Source organism: Styela clava, chromosome 10 (assembly GCF_964204865.1).
Source record: "Styela clava chromosome 10, kaStyClav1.hap1.2, whole genome shotgun sequence".
NCBI lineage: Eukaryota > Metazoa > Chordata > Ascidiacea > Stolidobranchia > Styelidae > Styela > Styela clava.
In genome coordinates this window covers 13,585,086-13,607,806 of record NC_135259.1, presented here as the reverse complement: position 1 = coordinate 13,607,806, position 22,721 = coordinate 13,585,086, and the positions used below count along the sequence as shown (strand labels likewise).

Here is a 22,721-nt window from a genome sequence, read left to right as displayed (position 1 = left end):
TCTACTTTTATTTTCCAACGGTTTAAGACCACTATATAGCAGTAACATAGAAAGGATACGATAGTGGTGATTTGATGCTGCAATAAATCGAGTTTCAACCTTATTGGTGACGCGGAACACAAATACAAGATTTTGAACGCTCGGAGAGCTATTGTACAATTGAATATGTGCGTACTTTTGGTTATGTGATTATGTTTATTATTATAAAATATGCCAAACAGCAAAAATTGGGCGCGGAACACTTGATGATCTTTCTCAGAACAGTTGTGAAACGCACTTATTATATGATTATATTATACTAGTGTATTTGATTATATTCAAACAATAAACATATATAATACCATCGATTCTTGCATTTTAAGGTAACCCCGCAAAACCCCTGGCCTGTACTGACTAAATACTACACCCCCCTCTTTTCAGCAAGTCTTTTTCATGACCATTCTGCACTTCCACTATTCTTGATTTAAACGATTGACTAAAACCCCGACGTTTCCTTACTTACTGTCAATAATTATTTGTCCAAATAAACCAACCGAGATAGATGGAAATGCTCTTGGATATTTCGACAGCGAAGTGAGTCCGTAAACTAGAGAGATTATTTGAGAGATATCAGTGGGTACATTTTATCTATTGTTGTTAGGATCAAAAGGCACGAGTAAGCGTCGTATAAGGTCATTAAAAGAAACAAATTGACACACCGCCAACCTTGGGCTGGCTACGATCTTGTGGCGGAACCCGCGGTTTCCGCGGAACACTGGCTGAAACAGTGTCTGATAACATTTATCTTTGCATTCCGGTTCTATTTGTGTGCTCTACATTCTACAAGGTCCTCTGCCTTTGAATATCGATATTACACAGTATTATATAAACACCATAAAATATGTCACACATTGCTAGTAAACCAGTATGTCTCTCTGTGCCAATGTACATTACCGATTCGAATAAGGTCTCGTGTCCATCATACTATTTAGGTAAGTATGGTTGGGCTAAGAGAGTCCTTTCAACCTGGGAGTTTCTTAGGTCTATTATGTGATGTTATTTTGCTTTCTGGTTGTCAATTCATTTTGCTTATCTGAAACAAATTCAGGAGTAATTTATACGCTTACGCCAAATAAAATGCATTTTAGATCGCATTGTTGTCACACAAAATAAAAAGGGTATTAGCCTAAGTTGCATTTCATCAACACATTTTTCAAAATTCAATTTTGCTGAAAGCAATAAAATATTACTCAAAGCGTGTTAATCGCAACTCGAAAGCAAACGAACTCAAACTTTTAGAATCCAATGTAGGAAGTCACAATAGAACAACTAGAACAATATTCAGGTTTGAATACATGATAATGGTTTTTTTAAGATGAATAAAAAAGCATTGCGCCCGTTGAAAAAGTTCGCATATGATGTGCTAGATATGATAAAGTTCAAGGGGCCACGAAGATTGCCTTCGATCGAAAAGGAACTCCATATTATCGAACTACGGCAAAAGTACAACCAATAAAGAATAAACATAATATATAGGTCGATTATATAGTTAATTGAAACAAGTCAATACTTTAATCTGGACTTTGTGAATCAAGGCCGTCTGAACTTGAATTGTGAATCAAGGAGTCGATTGAAAAACTTGAAACGACGATTTAAAAATACAATCAAACGACTCTCAATGATTTCGCGTCGGGGGAACTCCCGTAAATGAAACCAGTGTTGAAACTATGCTATAAACACTGTTATACCGCAATTGTCCCACCCTCGATCAGTGCGCAGCACAATCAAACCAAAGCGTTTGAAAAATATTCAATCTTTTGTAGGAAAACAAAAGGAGGCGTGAGATGTGATTTCAGTAAATACATTACAAAACGGCATTTCTTTTGGTAGGTTACAGTATAAACAACAAGATAGCTCAAATATATGAACACTAAAGTCAAACGAAGCTTATATGGAAGTGTTCCAATGAATTAAAAAATAGCATTTAGGTTGAATTGAAGTGGATCGATTGAATCCATAGGTCCCGGGGAAATCGAAAAAATCATATTAGCCTCACATCGACTCCTCCCATCTTTATGTAAATACCAACAATTTGGAATATATTGGTTATTTTTTTTTCGGGGAAAAGAGATCTTTTCCAACAACAACAACAACTATTCAACAGAACGATTCGAATACACATTACCTGTTCAAATAGTGCAAACTTAACGACAACAACATGACGTTATGCGGAAGATAAAATGTATATTCACAAATAAAGGATGGTATAAGAGCCGCTGCATCGGAATTTCCCAGTCGATGAATATGTGTTTTTGTACTTTTTGAAAATTTTGGCTGCGCCTCTGAATATATATTCGATTTTGCAATACGAAATATAATTCCAAAATTAAATTCATTGTTATTGTCCTGGTATCATAGTAAAAAAAATGAATATCCCCGAAAAAAAATTTGAATCTTTTCGGAGTAAAAATATTTGTCTTCTATGAAAATAAAACAGCAAACTTTTAGGTGAAATATCGAGCCTCACAGGACTCAGAGGAAATTTAAAAATGAATAAAAGTAATAGGATTTTAGCCGCTTTGGTAACCTTAAAGTACAGAAGATTTAAAGTACTTTGTCCACTAGTTTCGGGGAAAAGCGACTTGTCTCAAAAACAACAAGAAAAGGCTCAACAACACAAATTTGACAAAACCATTCATAGCCATATATTTCGCGTCCACTCATAAAAAGAATAGTTTCACTGTTGACGATTACCTGACATCGGATCCCAGTTATAGCCAGTTTGAACTTCCCCCTATTAACTAAATTGTTATTGGGTTGTCACGACGCTCAATATAACCCTAGTAAGATACACGACATCACATGAAAATCATAATCAAAATAGATAATATCACCCCGCGGCGCTTTTTGAAAAGAATGAAATTTTAATTTAAATCATCGAGTTAGAAGTATAAAGTATATACTCTAATCAGATTTAGACATTACAATCATTGGGGAGATATAGGAATAATAGTAATATTGTGTGATAAATCAGTTTTTTTTGTATGGTTCCATCTTATTGGGTAATCTGTGTTATTCGGAATGATAGAAAGTTCAAGTAATAGACTTAACAGGCAATATAGAAGCACTATAGAATGAAAATCAAAATTGTGCAATTCTTGTTAAAACATCCCTAGCTCGAGCGTTCAGAAATTGAAAAAGTTGGAATAGTTATGGATATATGTTCCTAATCTCTATTTGAATGGCCTACTCCGTAGAGGGGATATGGAGCTACCGATACCATATCCAATGTAGGATATCTCATACTTGTTGACGACCTGTACTTACTTTAATCTTGATTATTCAAATTATTTTGGGAAATAAATTACTTCTAAAACTTAATCCCAGAGCCTAAACCGAGCCCAGCTACAGAAAGTCTGAATGAGTTTGTGTTATATCGATGCACCATGTAATTTATCTTTCTTGTACTTATAATAATCAGGACTATTTTAATTTATTTTTCAGGATACACGACAATAGCATTTATTCCGGATGAAGTTCTCCAGATAAACGTACTGGTAAGTAGTCAAATTTAGTTACTAAGCACGCCTCATGAGTTTGATTGACATGTGAAAGGCGGTGCAAAATTTTAAGGTTAAATATAACATCGAAATTTCAAATAAAAATAGTTACGTTGGGGTTTGACATTTTTTATAAAGAATATTTCCATGCAGATGAGGAACTTCAGCATCAAACAAGGCTGAACGATGACAATAAAGTTGTTCCTCAATAGAGAATTGAGCAAAAAGACATCGTATTTGAGGTGAATTTATCTATTTATCGCAGTGCTCTTCAACAGGGGTTCCGCAACACATGCAGTGGGGTTCCGTGAGTTTATAGGGTTCCTTGGGGGTTCCGCGTAAAGGAAAAAATGACTGCTGGGCCAGTAAAGTTGCAAAAAATGATTATTCTTCTTTTCCATTCTTGGATGAATTTCTAAGTGCGCAACAGCAAGAGGGACTCCTAGATATCCGTAATGATATTAATTCTGAGAAAACCTTCGAAAAAAATGGGAAGGAATATTTTTGGATTTCTCTTCACAAAGAGGGTACAGCAATTGCAAAAATGCATTGAAACTTCTGTGTCAATTTCCCAATACCTATTTGTGTAAATCAGCATTTTCTGCTTTAACAACTATTAATAACAAAAACGAAGTTGTTTAAAGAGTATAAATAACCATGAGTATGAGAATTGCTTTGAGCGCCGTGGAGCCACGATTCAAGAACATTGGAAAGAAAATGCAAGAACAACCTAGTCATTGAATTTCACGCTTGTTACCTTCTTTCTGTTTCGTTGTTGAGGTGGAAATATTTGAATTACAAATATTTCGTGTCACGAGTATTTCGTGTTTGATTTTTATTATTTGGGCTTCCATAAAAAACGAAAAGTGATATCAGGGGTTCCGCAATAACAAAAAGGTTGAAGAGCACTGATTTATCGCCTATTCTAGATTACATAGTGTCATGTAATACAAATATAAACTTAATGACTATTCAAGAGGAATTTTTTTATTTTCTTTCTTTTTTTGCCAAGTACTATCCATTCTTAAACAATTTGTTGTGTAAAGTCATAATAATACGTTTATTCCAGACCATTTTTTTCTTCTTCAGTAAAGTTCTTCTGTATATACCATATGGAAAAATGGCAAATCTGGGGCTAGAAATGACTGATAATTGTATCAATATGCATATACATCCGCCACAGGATACAAAATAATGGCACTGAGCAAAACTGCCTGTAGCAAATGCTTTTCCAGTCTATAACGGACAAGGGTGATTTCAAAAAACTCTATATATTTTAGAGAGTTGTTCTTGGGATGAGTGGTCAAGTATTCTTCGGAATTACGGATCTTTTGTCCAAAGTCCACGCCACTAATGCAAAAATGTGAGATTTGAGACAAATACCCCTTCACGTTTAGAAATAACAAATTAGTAAATATTCAGTTGAGGTCCGGGTTGGTGTTAGAAATGATTTGAAAAATTGGAATTTCCAGCGCGATCTGTATTTCTTACCCTAACTGGAAAATTACTAATTTTCTTATTTTGATCGTTGTGTTGGAGTTTTTTTTTTTGGCGGTGGCTTTGTATCCCGAATTTCTTCATCATTTAAATTTTACTCCTTGCAAATTGTTTTCCGGTGAACGAAACAGCAACAGTTATTTGTGTGTTTGTGGCATCTTGGTCTTTGGGACAAGCGGTGGCTGCTATTATTATTTGCAATTGGTTCGCCATACATATTTGAACCCTCATCCTTTTTTGAAAATTAAATTACCGATTGTAAACAGTGGAATAGCGTTTCTGCATATATTAACAGCACATTTTCCTGTTTTTATCTGACAAATTATTCACCTAGTTCTCTTACTAAATCACAACAGCGAATCTCAAACGAAATATCTACCTAAAGCCACCGGACCCATTATCTTTGCATCTACGTACATTTTGCCCGTAAACTGCACCCAGGACATTTACACCTGCATACTCTTGCACCTTTCAGCACCCGCATATATAATGCACTCGCGTACATTTGCACCATGAACATATTCACTCACAGATGTTTGTACCTATATATATATATATGTTTACACCTGCGTACATTTGCACTTATAGATATTTGCAACCGTAAACCTTAACGCCCATAGATACCAGTCTTTGAAGCAAACGTGGTCTTATTGCAATTTGCCGTGGTTAGATGGAACTTCTAATGTTATAACTGGTAACGAATGTGGACTCATTGCTTGCAGGTGCGTGATTTAATCAGATTTCCATACATCAACTCGGTTCAAAATCTCGAACCGGGTGAAAAACAGCATGTAACGTAAGTCGTGACGTCACAATACCGAGTAAACAAGTGTCGTGAACAACAAATTTTGCTCTTGCCATTTCGATATCGTTTTTTGTTCTGCTCTTCTCTGATCTACATTTAATTATTATTCCTTATTGAATCAAGCTTGTCTTGTGCAATTTGCCAACTTGAATTGTTGTTTTTATTTGTGAATAGATTCCATACGGTGTAATAGCCAGAGTGTCAACTAGCCAAACACCATCGTAAATTCAAGAATGATCTCGAAGGTACTATGTCCTCATGATATAAAATCTTTCAGATATGTCTACATTTGATTCGACAATAATAATGTTAATTTACACAATCAAAATTTTTAAAAAATAGTATTTTGTTTATATCTTCGAGTTACGTGGATAAAAACATGCAATATGTACAATTTCCTGCAGAAGAGCAGTAGATGTGGCCGTTGTGGCACTTTATCCTTCTCTCAAATATGTTTGGTGCCTGCCTCTGACAAAAAAATTCTTTTTCATCATATTTTGTCAGAGAGACTCCCTCCACCTGTCATAGAAAATAGAATCTTACAAATATGAAAAGTTGTTTTTTGCAAACAACTAAAGATACACTATACACATTTGTAAGTTTTAGTTTACTAAAGAACATTTCTTGTCTGAAAATAAATCCTGAATTTACAAATGCCCGTGGAGTGAAAGAAAGTCATCTATTAGGTCGTATGACATGAAAACATTGAGCGATAAATTGATTATTCCATTCATAATTGTTTTTTCAAGCGTGCGTAACAGATATTCTTTTAAATTTGAGACTCAAAAGACATCTAAATATTACTTACATTGGGCAAAAGTTCTTTTATCAGAATATCTTCAACAACATCTTTATCGTACAGTTTGTACGATCCTGATGGGTCGCCGAGAAGTTGTTTTTTTACTTCAACAAAGGCTTTCCGGAAAGACTCTGGTCGACTGATTAGATGAAATGAAGAAACTTTATTTACAAAAGATCAGTTTTTATAATTTATATTAAACTAATGAGAATATTGTATATTTATATTGATTACTCGTTTTTAAAATCATGCACTATAGAGATGGAACATATTTTTGAAAACCGTGCAGTTTAAAAATCTTCAGAAATACATTTTTAATGAGTATCGTTAGGTACAAGTCGTCGAGTCACGATCAATCGGATTCCTCATTCACCGTGGCTTCGCCATCATTGCTAATAAGGAAAATTTATTGAAAAGGTTTCGATTTCCAACAGAAAATACTTTTAATCGCCGTGAATTCTAATAAAAATGAAATCGCGAAACACAATAATAACAAAACTCCATTTTGAAATTTATAAAAAAAAAATCACCTTTTAAATCCTTCATGAACTTTTTCACAGAGTTTGAGGAAACATCCACAATGTCTAATTCTCGATGTCTCGCGTATAAAATCTTTATATTCACTATACGTCCACATTTCTCGGGGCAACATTAGCCAGTTGATCAGATCTTTGATATCTTCCTTGAGATCTAGAGAAAAATTTTATATGACAATTCAGGCCTAAATATTTGTAGGAACAAATGGATAGTTGTGCGATTTCGCAGTAGTGTAGTAACGTGAAAAAAAATAATAAAAATACGTTCATTTTTTGTTTCGGTCAGCGAATGTTCCATAAAAAGTATCGAAAATTCAATTTCTAAACATAATAACTATTATATATAATTATATAATTTCCAAATGCAATTATAGTACAATTATTACACAACATTATCATTCTGAGCTCTGATACTCCAAAACAGGTATTTAATGTACAAAGAATAAAAGAAATTGCCTAAAAAAAATTATTACATTAGCTGAGTTGACGAACCTTTTAAAACAACGACAGATGATTTCCCAGGTATAGAGAGATTTTCAGGCAAAGATCCTACAATATTGGCCACGATTTCTAGGTTATGGACTCTTCGTTCGTAGAGGCGAATTTTCGAATAGCAATGTTCGAAAATATTCTGTCAAACGATGAATTTTATTAATGGCAATAAAAATCTTTTCATTAAAGTTTTAGTATTTCATTTCAAATAAAAATTCACAATTTTGAGGAAACTCTTTTTGCTTTCCTAATATTCATTGGTTAGAAGTTATATATATATATAAACTCCGCCATTTTCCACCATATAATGTTATTGAAATTGCTTCTAAAGTAATATAATTTCCTTGTTTACAGTATTTATGTGACCATTTTTTTAGACTCATAAGTTGTATATCACATTTTTTACAGAGTTATGAGATGGAACCATTTTCAAAATTTTTATAATCCACATGAATCTTATATACTATCACGTTAATAGTAGTTTTGCGTTAATTCATAGTATTACTGCAGACCGATTTCGTTCGTTATCGAGTATTGTAGACCTCTTGATATGATTCACAGACAAGTATAATTTAGCAGCTTCTGTGTTTTGAATGATGAAAAGGAAATTATTTATTGGAAATATGGTTCTTGTTTTATATTTTTTCATATATCCATACGCGAATGAGCAACCATTATTCACGATGAAACTGGGTACGTCCTGGTAGTCACCTCCTTGAATTTGCAAATATGCGCAAAGTCATCAGCATCCAGAAAGCCTTTCTCTACCATTGATCCCACAACATTCAACTTCGTCTCAAACATATCATGTAATTCTTGCGACAGATTTGAAAATAATTTGTTAAATTCGATCATTTCTTGCTTCACTATACTCATGTCACTGAAATATATCAGAGAATAAAACTCTAATATTATTGAATGAAACAGGATCCTTTTTCAGCGTCCCCTAAATGCTGCACCGATTGATTACCAGTTTCAAACTGGACTTGGTCAGGAAAATGGACAAGATTCGTTCATTGTAATTTTAATGGGATTGTATTTCTTCTCTCCCTGAGTAAAACTAGGATTATAAACTAAGATTTGTTTCTTGGGTTGTTTTAAAATATGAACTTGTTGAATCAACAACATTTTATGTATCAAATAACGAATTTGTTTTTATTATTTGATTAATGTAGAATTCGAGCAATGAAACCCACAGAATATATGTATACCTATAAACCCATTATGTTAGGTTTAAATGCAATATACCTTGATATATTTTTAATGATATTTCCATATCTTGAATTCCATAATATGCGCTTGTTACATTTTGGACACATTTTGTGCTTTAGCTCTGAACCAACCTCTGGACAATCCATCCATTTATCGAGTGCCTCGCAAGAAAAAATGTGACCACAGTCTTCCAGTTGAATCAGTCTGATCGAAAAAATTGAAAGTAATGAATATATTATAGAATATAAGCCATTTAACAAAAATATAATACCAAGATCTGGATAGAATATAATTTATTTTCTATATGAGGAATGAAAAAGAGCAGAACCGACTGAAATGTTCATAAAACTTACTGAGAATTGACATTTTCTCCGTTTTCAGCTATTATTTCAAGAAACTTTCTTCCATCACATATAGAGCAAATATCTGGACAAGCTTCTCCACATACACCGCAACATTTGTGTTTACATCTCAGTATTTTTGTACACGGTTCGTTGCACCGCGGGCGGTCACATGGTTCACCACATAGCTTACTGCATTTATAATGAGGACATTCCCATTGGCATTGTTGTGCGCATGGGCTGTATGAATACCAACATTCTTTTTTGGATCTGCTATGAGAGCATCTTATTTTACATTCTTCTCTACATACAAGAAATTCCGTGCAACACTTTGATTCAGTCGAGTGACCACACCACAATATCCGTTTTGAGCGTTTCGTGCATGGTATGTGAAGCCGACCCTAGTGAAATAATAATGATTGAATACGCAAGTTGTATTTCCAATTGCAAAGACTTGTAAAAGTACATTAATGTTATAAATATATACCTCTTGCTTTTTTGTGAATCAGGACAGAGACCCGGGAAAAATGACATCATATATAAAGTATGAGATAACATTTATTATTACCTGCAAACAACTTCCGCAAGTTCCGCCGCACAAGTGACCGCACTGAAATAATCTGTCACACGGAACAGGACAACGCCTAATGCTCATCATGTCTCCTTTGCAGCAAGGAATAAAAGGTTCGTGTCCACACAAAAGTTTTACTGAAATGTTTTGGACATCTTAATCAAGTGTAAAATCGAGTATGTGAAGTTAATTAGAGATAAATAAGTTCGACAAACAATGATAAAAAACAGAAGACAATTAGTAAAGAACTACTGTAACAGGACGGATGACTTTACGATTCCCAAAGGTCTCCGATGGACGATGCCGATATAGACACGCCATTGCGGTAAACTTCAGTGAACATCCAAAATAATTTCGTTGATGAGAATATAAATATATATTATATAATAGATTTACCAGTTCCCCAGTATAGACAATGAAGAGTCGATAGCAATAGGAATAAACTATATTTTAAAAACATGAGTATCTATCTACTCACTTTTTATCTTTTGTTTGCAAATAATTGCTTCTGGTGGTAGGTTGCACTCAACATGTTGTACGTGACCACAAATTGGAACTTTCTGTTAAAAGGCCGAATTTGAGAAAATTATTAAAATAATAAGATGATACATTTTGATTGACTTTTTCGATATCATTGGATTATTTGTAACTTTAAATAGTTTTGAATAATCCTATACCGCCTATTCCAGTATTTGCCATTTATTTAACATTGGGATTGTGTGTACAACGGAGCGAAAATTTGACCATTTTTGAAACTGCTTTAGGAAATTATGAACATAAAAAAACATCTTACATAACCAAAACTATATAGTAATTCTGACAAAATCTCATATGATTAGAACTCTATAACTAAATCACCTTTCCAGCATTCTACTAGCCCTATTGATTAAGCTTTTCATCAATGACATGTAAAATCTATCACAGTTTATTCGTCCACGCGAAAATTGTTTCAGAAAAGTTAATTTTTATTCTAATGGACGATTCTAAAAATTGGTTCCTTAACAAACAGAATTTTTGCGAAGCGCGGTCTTAATAACATATTAAAGATGTGTGTTTATCCACTTCTTAATTTTTCTGCATGGCATAAGTTTAAATGACTATTACTTAAAATCAAAATACGACACCATGCACTATGGTACGTGGTAAATTATATTCGGCTATATAGATTTTTATTTTGTGATAAAATTTATATTTTGTTCAATATTCATAATGATCAACTTACTTTTGGTATCAATACCTTACATGGCCCACAATCTTCATGACATAATTTTCTACAAGGGTGTTTTCTTTCGCACGATCTTGTGCAACTTTCGTAACACTTGACATTGTCGTGATTGCCCGGGTGGCAGTAATACGTTTTACATGCATGGCCACAGCGCAAACGGGCTTTACAGCGATCCGTACAGCCACCTACGGACAGTAAAAATAATAGATTTTTTATTTATAAAATTCGTCACATGAGCAATTTATATCCAACGATTTCAGACGTTTCATGAATTAATATAATTATTTTTATATTGATTACCGGTATTACTGCATGTATCAGAGTTACCCGTCATTATTTATATTGTCACGCTCTGCTGCCCACGGAGCGGCAATCTAGGTTTTCATGACGTAGGCTTGCACGACAAGAAGTACTGTACATGCATTTACAACTTGTGTCAAGGAGAGATTGTGGCGGTATTTGAGTGTAATAGCGTTATATATTATTAGTTTTATATGAAGTGTAGGGGCTAAGTGTGAGTTGTCATGGGCAAATGCCTGATCTATTTTTAGGAGTATTCTTTTGGGGTTACCTTTAAGTTTGAACCACTAGTACTTCTAGTGGGCGTCGCATAACCATTTTTGCATATGGTATTCCTGACTTCCACCTGACTATGCAATCTAAAAATTGCAATCACGTCATAGAGCTTGCCAAAGTACAGCTACAATCGCCCGAAATGGCATCTGAAACGACGATATCGAACTCAATAACGCCAGTGATCTTTCTCATATCGGGATCGTTGCATCCACTGAATTGGAATCTCTGTGGTTGCGATGAGAAAACGAGAGAAATAGCTTGCTCGATTTCGGGTGATAGTCTGCGCGTTCTGGATGACCATTAGTATACTTTGGAAGGCATTATTACGCCGCAGTGACGTGATTGTTTGATCACTTAGTCAGATGAGGGTTAGGAATGACATGTGCAAAATTTTGAGCCAGGCCAACTAGAAATACATGTGGTGCGACCCTTTTGTGCTGTTATGATCATTCAATACAAGCTAAGCGGAAAAAAGTTATTCCAATATATACAACTTATTTGCCATATGTAAAATAATTTCAAACTAAATTGCCTTATATACATACAATTAGCAAAATACCTTCCGGCACGTTGTCGAAGTCTTCAGCATTTTTAACAGGAGTACAATGTTCTGGATGTTTTTGGCATTTCAGCATCAGACATTCTCCAATACACCCTGATTGTTCCAATTTCAATGCAATATGCTTCCACAGCTTACTCTTTTCCTTCAGCAACTTAGAGAAACATTTGCATATTTTGAATGTTTGCAGTGAATTATATAAATAGTAAAAAGATAACATTCCCTTATTTCAAGTTTCAAACATTATTACATATGTTATTTTTTCATTAACTTCCCTCTCATATAATTTTTTCGCTTCAGATATTTAATAACTCTCAACGATTCAAATTTTGCTCAGATCTTAACAAATTAATATTTTGCCTATTTTTGCTGTGAAGTGATCTCTACGGGCTATCATCAAATTTTATGTTACTAAAAACACTGAGTACCTCTATATTCCCGATGCAATAAAAAGCATTCCTAGCACGAGAAAGTGCTACACATATTCTGTTCTCAATACGAAGAAATCCAATGTTCCCCTGTTAGAAACACAAGCTTGATGAGTTATTTTAATTAAAGGTGATCGAGGTTCAAAGAAAAATTACAATTTTATACATCGACGATCATAATACTCTACTTGTGCATAAATTAACAACAGAATCTATCGACAGATTCAATTCAACACAGGGAAATTACTACAAATGAAGGGAGTTGATGACATGAAAACTGGGAATGACGTAATAATTCTGAAAAAAATACCAACGTGAATGCTGAGTCTGTTCCGCGCCGGAGGTAACTTTCAAGTCTCGTGTCAACCCATACCTCAAATACCGGTATTATTATTAGCGCGCCAATCATCTCGCGTAACCATTTAACAGAACTCGTATCGATTTCACAGGGTGGAAAAAAAGCACTGTATTTAAGCACTTTACCTCGGAATTACTTCTAACTAGAGACAAGAGGATGATGTCATTTTCTTCTCCTTGGTATCCATCGACTGGCGTCACTTTAACATCTTTGCATGAATCATCTAAAACCGAACGGAATGCCGATATCTGACCAGCGTACATAGCCAAGATTGTTATTTGTGATGGTTTATATTGCTGTTGTATCAAATATTTACAAAGTCTCGCTAAAAAGTTGGCTTCAAACTTGTTTTTCTTACTTTTTCCTTCTAACATGTTTTCTTCCGGAATGTTGTGCGACACAAAGAACACTGATTTAGTGAAACCTCTCATATTTTCCCACCCGTTCCTTTTTGAAACACTGGAGTGATCCTGCAAATCGGAGTAAATTTGTGGCCGTAACAAATCAGCAATCAACGGTTGCATGCGATGTTGCGTTGAAAGTGTAACGTGTGGTACGTTTTTAATCATTCTTTCAAAAAGCGATATCTCCAGCTTATACTTTTTCGCCAATTCGTACACCGCTGGAGAAGGCTTAAGTTGTTGATGATCTCCTATCAAAATCAGATGCTGTGTAGTTTTAGGCAAAGCAGCGACAATGTGCGCTTCCAGAACTTCTGCTGCTTCCTCCACAATCACAATTTTAATAGGCAGGCGATTGATTAGTGATCTATACTTTGCAGCTCCTGTCGTTGTTAGAGCAATCACATCACGACTTTTTACAATTTCTTCATCCTCATCCTCACGAAGCTTCGTCAAATCATACAGCCTTTGTGTATTCTCCGCCAAAATATTGTCGCGATTGATTCGTTTACTAGCACGCCATTTCTCTACCCAGTTTCTATAAATTGGTGCATTCAGATCAATTGAGATGATTATTTATCTTTGTAGTAATACTTACATAATGAGTTTGCAAAAAAAAGAAGTAATATGTATACCTGTACAAACACCATCTCTCTTCAAGTTCAAGTACATGAAGATCGTGAACATTGGCTACTTCATAATCATTCATTGTCGATGTTTTGTCAAGCTGCCTTTGAATTTTTTGTAAATCGCGACGATCATGCGATTGGGCTTTATGCAGCATCTTTCCTAGTTAAAAAAGAACATGAAATGAACTTTACTGATGTGGACTCGATTCACCATTTAGCAAAAAGCGATTATCTAGTGCTTATATAACTTACTGAAAACATAGATTCCATCACTCAGTTATGCCAGTGAGCATTTAAACACCACAGAAACATGTTTAAAGAATAATTAACTAGGAAAAACAGGTCATTGTAAAAATATTTTTCAGTCATTGTCCGAATTGCATTGCAAAAATATGGCTTCAATGATTAAAATTGTAGAATTCACCCGACCTTTAGTGGACAGAAAAGAATGCTGCGATTTGCAATTTTTATATTTTGCAAGCTTTTTAATTCGCCACATTGAGATAACTTGCGTGATACGTTACAAAGGGTAGGGCAAGCTGGATTTTCTATAAATTGTAGTTTACTTTAGTCACTAAATAGGGCTTTTCTCGCCCTAAAAAAATGAGATAGATATTTCTTATAGAGACAGGACTTATTTACAGTACAACCAACCCAACAATAATAATAACATTTTTGAAAGTCTCGAATTTGTGTTCAAAATATAGTGATGATGTCGAGCATTGGCATATTCTTGGGCTTTTTTTATGAACAGAAAACGAGATTCACATATACATTATATATATATATATATTTATTTCATATATACAACCAATTATTAAAACTATAAAATACTTGACCAATTCAAAATCGGTGAAAAAATCTTTACAATTTCGACTTGAAGAAATTACAAAAATATATATAAAATAAAAGTAATAACTTACGTAGGATACCAGTATCTACCGAAAGATACCTTGATTTCAATTCATCAATATATCTGTCATCTTTTTTGTTTCCAGGCTGTCTGCCATGAAAATCTAAACAACGAATTACATAAATTATAATAAATGTAGATATTTATATTTTGCTATTTAATGACTGACTTTTGTTGTTAAATCGATAAAAAAATGTGATAATTACCACCGTATTCTAAATTTCTTCTATCTTCTATAATTGACGATTCCTCCATAATATGGGCATGTGCCGGGCTTCTTTGATCTGCAAATGTGTTATTCGAAGCGTTCAGAACAGAACAATGATTTTATAAAATTTGTATAATATTTTCTAAAGCGGAATAAATATTAAAACAAGAGAGCTATGCTCAAATATATGGACACGTTTACCGATTTCAGAAAAAGCACCAACATTTAAAGACATCAGTTATAACAGTGAATGCAAGCCACTAGTTCAGTGTCACCGCGCTGTGTTACGGTACCGGAACTGCCCTATCTTTTGATGTCTTGTGACAGCGTGAATTGAAATTGCAAGAGGGTCCGACTCACAACTGTAGTAACACCAACGATCCGAGTCACTACCGTAATATAACACCAAGTACGGCACTATTCGCCATTCACCATTCCTAAAATCTTAGCAGAGCCAGGATTTCATTACGAACCACCGACGTTCGATGGTACGTGATCAAAAAAAACATGAAGAGGAGTGCCAGTATACACATCACAAGGTGTCGCTATGTTTTATTCTGACACATAAAAAACGAATCTCTCGAAGACCACAGAAATTTTTGAAATGAGTAAAAGTAATAGCCTTCTGGCGAAAAAAATCAATCTTTAAGCACTGAAAATTTCGAAGCAATTTGTCCAGTATTAGAAGAGAAAAGCGATTTTATCATGACAAAAACATGATATTGAAACGATCGTTATGTACACTCACGTGTCCAATAATGGTCTATGTTTCATATTTTGATATGACTTGCCTTTTTGTTTATTTGACGATCGCTTCAAGTCTTGGAGACGTCTTATCATGTGATTTGACATTCCAAGCCAACGTAGAAGTGATGAATCTTTAGTATCCCCGGCTGGAAAATATCGAATTTAGACTTCCGTTTTGTTTATTGACCTATTCTTGTACATTGAAGTGCTACCGAATAGAAGTAATCTCTTCAAATTTCTATTTTCGCTTTTACTTTTAATTTTCTTTCTAGTGTTTGATGACGATATTAATTGTATCCTAATGAAAATTTATGTGGTGAAACAATTTTATTTGAAGTCGGAACTAATAATTCACCCAAGCACAAAATGAGAATAATTTAAAGCTTTCAAGAAGACTTCCCATCTTCAAATACTAAATAATGATCTTTATATTGAGAAATATTATATGTCCAATAGTGAAAGGGAAGCGCAATTTTTGTCTACACAAGATTATCTACACCCCACGGTCACCAGTCGCCACCAACGACAACATAAACATAAACTAGCCAAAAGATTGTTAGGTCCATTTTTTCAATGTAGTTGAAGGCTGTGACTTAAAATTGTGTTGCCATTCACAATTAAAAGCTAATGCATCACCCTTATGCTATTTTCAGAAACCGTGCGGCGATAACAAATTACATTTTTACATTCTGTGGCCAAGTTTTATGAAACAATCTTCACAGGAACTCAAATGATTGTTTTACATACCCTCTACGAATTTATCTTTATTCGTCAGATTATCAAGATTCAATCGAAATAGTCAAAAAGTTTTCAAATAGAGTTTGCAAGCAACTGGCATGGAGATGGGAAAAAAAGATATATATATTTTGTCACCAAAACAAAAAAATTAGCTCTTGTTAAATGCTCTTAGTAAAAACTTTATTTTTTTTTATTCTGAACTGAAAATGCAAACATCTTTGGAAGTATGTATCTATTTGCTAAAATGAATTAATAGACGCAAAATTTCACGTTCTCTGTACTGACATAGCTGGGTATAAAGCACATCAGGAATAAATTCTTTGAGTTGATCGAATTTCAGCACACCTAGAAGAGAAACTTCTATTTGAAAAGTACTTTCTCGAAAAATACTCTCGCCATTCTTGAGGGCACCTGCGAAATAAAAAGTAATTTTTGAAGAACTTTCAACGTGACAAATGCCAAAGTTTGTATGTCTTGTAATTGATTAGAAGTATATATAGACGGAGATCCTAATCTTTAATATAACGAAACAGGCGAATGCAATTGAATGAGGTTCTAAATGATTTGGAGACAGAAGATCAATTTTATCATTTTTTTATTTTCAAATACTTGTGTATACCGAATTACAGAATGTTCTGTTTAACGAGTTATTACTTGCAGAATAACAATTTATTTACAGCAGAAAAAAAAATTAACAAAAGAATCTGTATATCAAATTAATACCAACCTATAGAAGAACCAATTGACTTCTTGAATCGAGAATTGTTTTTATTTTTCATTTCTTTTTTAATCGATGCAAGCGTATATTCTGCAACAACGTCGCTGTTGCACCGACCTCCTATTCTAATAATATTTTTGCAATATTCTTCAATACTTTCCACAAATTGGTCGAGTGCATGATTTGTGTAGCATACGACCAAAATAGGAGAGTGGGACTCATGGCGTCTGAAATTAAACAAAACCAAGTTTTGACATATCAAAATATACAGCAAATTAACATTCACAGCATTTTTGCTTCAACCAAAAAACATTCCTTCTTGCTACATAATGTGCAATTTGGATATTATAACAAAACACATTTGTGGATTTTCATTTTGTAATTTCAATAGTATATGAGTCAATGGCTCATTCCGAAATTTAAAGGAAAAATAATACTTGGTAGCAAAATGTATCAAAAGATACCTATATTAGAAAGTAGTAGAAGTGAAAAAAGTTTAAAACACTGATTGATGATTGAATGATTTTACTCAAAAACTAGTCGATAAATAATTTTGAATTATTTGGTTTCACTTTTGAATCACACAACTACCCCTTATATTAACTTACCGCCACTTTTTTGCATTAGCTAGTAAAATTTCCATGATTTGCACACTAACGTGTGTCTTTCCTGTGCCAGGTGGGCCTTGTATAACGGCAAATTCTTTAGTCAAAGCCAATTTCAATGCATCTGCTTGTACTTGGTTGAGATTAAGTTTACTTGCATCGGGCCATTCACTATCTTTTAGCAGTCTAACCTTTTTCCATTTGTGTTTAGCTAGAGAGAATTATGCGTTAGTACTTCTAACAAAATAAAAACAGAAAGTTATGTCAAATTATGCGTATTAGATTAATTTTAATTTATTCTCCATACGAGATTTTCCAAAGCTAGGTTACTAGCCCTCAAGTTATGGTGGAAAAAGTAATAACAAAAGAGTTGCAGTCACGGAAAAGATGGATACCGTGATTGTGTTTGGTTTGATTACAAAATTTTTATAAAAATACACGTTAAATAGCAAATTGATTTCAAAGCATGAGATTTATGGTGTCATATAACATAAGGTATAATATATATATATATAATAGCAGTAATTTGTAATTCCTTACTTCCAACCTTAATTGTTCATTCTTGAATTGCTCTGATGAACTTGCATATAATATTAAAGATTAAACTTTTCTACGCAGGTAATTTGATAAATATCTAATGGTTTTATTCCTTCCTATTTCAAATATTGCATGATCTAGATACCTTCAATTTTATCTTCGTCTGAAGAGTTGGTACAATATGTCTTGATCCTATAAGATGTAGATTTGTTCATGTACTTCGGACGTTTCACGTGTTTGGAGCATTGGACAATATATCTATTCAAAGGAACTGTTTCTGTTTCTGAATATTAAAACGAAAATATATATAAAATGTATTAATATTTTCAAGACGAGAATGACCGCCCATTTTTGTTGTGAGAACGTCGTCTTGTAGGCGGATGACAGAAGCTCCACCCGTACCTATTTCTACACAATGTTTGTGTTTCCTATGATATGGTATTTTAGATAGAAATTGTGCGTTTGAACTGCGTGCGTTCGATTTTTCCGTGAATCATTTTTTCAGTTAACAGAACCACTGCAACCAATGTATTTTTTTCTAGTAAATTCAATAATTGGTGAAGGTCGTAGATTAATTCTAACTCAAGTTTACCTTTTAGTGCCGACAGCACATGTGTATAGGCTTCAAAAAACGCTTCTGATTCAACCATTGTATAAATCGCATTGTAATCAATGTTGTCTTTAATCCTTACTAGAATAAAAAATATATTAGATTAGCAAATAGGGCTATTTTGCAATTACATGAAAACAGTAAAATAACCAATGCCTTCTTAAATTTATGATAGAATTAAATCGAATGACCCCCGATCGAGTTAGAGATTGTAACTCGGTTTTGCACTCCGACGGTGACATTCAATGGCAAATATAATTGGAAATTAGTGACTTAAATTGATGAGATTTTAGAATCCAGATGATGGGACGTCAACACGTTATAATAGCTTCTCTAGTTGAGATGAAGGCAGTGTGTACGCAGTGTGCACGACAGTTACCCGACTGGGCACAATTTAGTTCCATCACACTCAAAATCACACAACATGGTGTAGCACACGAAACGAAAACTTATGCGTGTTCCATCCCGATAACCACAGATAAAAAGTATATATTTAAAAAAAATGCTTTTCATATATCCTCTGTGCCACCGCAAAATAATTAAAAGATACAAGTATATAAAGATAAAATTAAAAGATCAATTTTAGATCGTTTTTTTCTCTTGTTAGAAATCCTAGTATCCAAAACCAAATTTTAATTAGACTAAATTGTAATTTAATTATTACCCGTTGTCGTGGTTCGGGAATTCCGCAGGAATGGATTTACCGGTATATTGTACGGATTCTTTGATTCATTTTCGTAAAGAATTTTTATCCACAATAAACCCTCGACCAAGTCTTTTGGATTTCTGTCCACAACCACAGCAAACACAAGATCTTTCTGTAATAATGAGGAAACAATAACTAAAATTGGCTGATCTACATATCCTCAGTCTATATCCTCATGCAACATTGAATTCAAATTTAACATACTTCAAACTTATCTACAGTCTTTGAGAGGCAAAGCAAGTTTCCACTGATTAATCGTTTTGTATTTGTCCACGATACATTCTTGAGATGTTCAGTGCTGAATTTAACTCTATATAATAATCCTGTAAAAGTTTATATAGTTTATTTGACTCAAAATGTTCATATGGGTCACTGGCCCTCATTACTTCACAGGTGCGGCGTTACTGGTACTATGTGATTTTGCAGTGCGCTGGGACTTGATTTTCAATTTGATTGATACTTTTGAGCGACTAGATTCCAGTGTATGTCGTAGTGTAGGCTAGCGATACTGAGAATAATCATTGAACTTCCGTGTTCATATGTTTGAGCATTGCTCATTTGTTCAAAATCAGCTAGCAATTTTACAGAAGAGTGTAATTAACGGAAAGGTTGAAATTGGTACGAAAGTATATCTGCACACGGAAAAAGCAAGGATTTATCACAGCGATAACTAAATGGGGATTCCATTGCAAAAATTCCCATCAACATTTATAAACTTTTTTTGAAAAGTGATATAATTAGCAAAGTAATTTCACTATTTGATGGATAATTTTAAAATTGGTTGGAAATCATAGGCACTTCAGCAGAATAGACCAAATTAGTTACATAGGTACAACCTCCATTTTGTTGCTCAAGTGGGTAATGGATATATGTAATACTAGACGGATGGAGCGCTTTTGCACTAACTAACTGGTGCAAAACTGTATTGTTGGTTTTGAAATTTAAGTGTCGTGTGGGCGTTCCATATGAAAATCAGATCAAACTTATTACTTATCATTGATTAGGTTTTTGCACGCTTTTGTGCCCACTGCTCAGCCACATTCCTGTGTGAGTCGCATAGTCTACCGGTACTGCAGTTAGGCCAGATATTGGAATTCATGCTTTCTCATATACATATAATTTATGTCAATTGATTCGTTTTTAGATAAGGGCTCGCTTTCATTCATACACGATGTGGATTACACAAAATGCAAATGTGCGGTTTTACCTTTCATAGTTGGTTTGATATAAGCAAACTGAACTCCCGTATAGTATTTCACTTCGGAATCACTGCGTCGGCAACCTGAATAAAAACTTGTAGAAGTTAGACGTAGTAGGTATGTATAACGTAGTAGTATATATTTACGGTATAACCATTCTCTGCTCTTTTGAACAATTTATGTTCCAAACGTGGGCACGGTGGCCTAGTCCATAAGATATATGTCAGAGTGGTAGGCTAAAGACCCCGCGTTCAGTCTACACATCCTCCACCTCGATCAGAGTTTATAAAAAAAATGATAAATATGAGGGAACAATGCCAAACCGAAAAGAATCCAGTCTATTCTAAAATAGTGTATTTTTTATATATCGGTGCTGTTTGTCTAAAATTTTGCTTGTGGGTGCAAGTGTGAAAACAACCATAAAAAATTTGATTTAATTTAGTTTTAATAAGTGAAAATTTGTCGGCAGTGTAGCATATTTGTATAGACGTATCTACTTTGGCGTCCTTAATTTGATTATGATGCAATATTAGAACGAGTGAAGTTTGCCTTGCGTTTAAATTGTGCTGAATTAGGTTCCTACTGTATGGTGACCGTACATTTGAACCCATGTACATTTGAACCCATGCGTATATCCACGGGTTCAATCTATATGCGGGTGCTAAAACCCATGGGTTAGGGTTAGTATGGGTTTAACTATCCGTGAAACAAAAAAAAATTCCATAGGTGCAATGGCATACAGGTGCAATTGTCACGGGTTCAAATGTACGTGGGTTCAAATGTAGTGGATACCTACTGTATACATGCCATTTGTCCGACTGACGTATATCAGATTAATCATTAGTGTGCCGGCTCGATACAGACAACAATAACTTGATAAGCATTTCTGACAAAGTAAGCCGTTGCCTTCTTAAATAAGTCTCCTTGTGTGTGGTATTAAATTTTATATTCATTACGTATTATCTCATAGAAGGTTCTCGACAATCATTATAGATATAAGCATGCACAATCTAATAAATTCCAACCAGTCACAAAATTTGGCTCAACTCTTACCACCGTTCATTTTACAAATTCCATCTCTCAACGGTCGTATATAATCTTCTCTCATCAGTCGAAACTGAACATCCAAATAATGTTCATCACTAATGCAGATAAAAATTCAGTATCAATTGGCAATTAAGAAAAAAGGGAAAGTATTCCCGTCAAAATTGAAGAATCCGTATTTTACCTCTTCAGCACTAAACAATAAACTAATTCTTTTTATAAGTGTTTTTATGAACTGTAACAACATATTTTCTACTGAATTCATTCAAAATGTATTATTTGTTTTCATAAGTTCAAAAAATTTCAAAAATACTCAATGCTAAAATAAATTTAATCAAACAATTTGGTTTCATTACTTATCGTAAGGCATGTCCGTATTGTTTGCCCTGACGAATGGATCTTCATCGGGGAGTAAATCCACATTCGTTCGAGGTATTACCGGTATGTCCCGAAAATTGTCCGGAGAAATTTTGTGACCGCCAAAGTTATACTTTGCCGATCCAAACTCCCTGGCAAAAAATATATATAGGCTATGTCTTGTTATTGTTGTTTTCCTGGTCAACGGGGTTTTTTCATATTAAACAAACAAATCTATTTACTACTTATGAAATAGTAGCCCACACATAAAATATCATCATTACTGATTCGCTCAACATTTCATGCGAAACAATGGCAAGAACTTCGAAAATATGATCCTCAGCTGGTATTACGAGCAACTAGCACTCCGT

The 22,721-nt window shown here is 34.1% G+C and overlaps 1 protein-coding gene across 1 annotated transcript; it reads right to left on the bottom strand.

Moving 5' to 3' along the window:
• Window positions 1-5,751: 5,751 nt before the first annotated feature.
• LOC144428298 (NFX1-type zinc finger-containing protein 1-like) lies at window positions 5,752-22,476 on the bottom strand. Its single transcript, XM_078117334.1, has 27 exons — window positions 22,350-22,476; window positions 22,003-22,091; window positions 20,958-21,032; window positions 19,955-20,073; window positions 19,709-19,862; window positions 19,027-19,125; window positions 18,580-18,717; window positions 17,901-18,108; window positions 17,302-17,519; window positions 16,860-16,985; window positions 15,881-15,982; window positions 15,088-15,165; window positions 14,892-14,984; window positions 13,975-14,128; window positions 13,064-13,877; window positions 12,581-12,670; window positions 12,153-12,306; window positions 11,015-11,202; window positions 10,271-10,352; window positions 9,790-9,929; window positions 9,234-9,622; window positions 8,917-9,084; window positions 8,380-8,548; window positions 7,669-7,807; window positions 7,171-7,330; window positions 6,650-6,779; window positions 5,752-6,360 (listed from the first exon to the last, which is right to left on the bottom strand). The coding sequence occupies exons 1-27, from the start codon at window positions 22,361-22,363 to the stop codon at window positions 6,205-6,207; spliced, it is 4,446 nt and encodes a 1,481-aa protein (XP_077973460.1). The 5' UTR covers window positions 22,364-22,476; the 3' UTR covers window positions 5,752-6,204.
• Window positions 22,477-22,721: the final 245 nt, after the last annotated feature.

Excerpts from the sequence above, each read along its gene's own strand:
- LOC144428298 (XM_078117334.1), bottom strand. Across the intron at positions 10,353-11,014 it reads GTAAGGTATTGATACCAAAA|AAAGTTCCAATTTGTGGTCA; the intron begins GTAAGTTGATCA and ends GCCTTTTAACAG. Across the intron at positions 8,549-8,916 it reads ATCATTAAAAATATATCAAG|TGACATGAGTATAGTGAAGC; the intron begins GTATATTGCATT and ends GATATATTTCAG.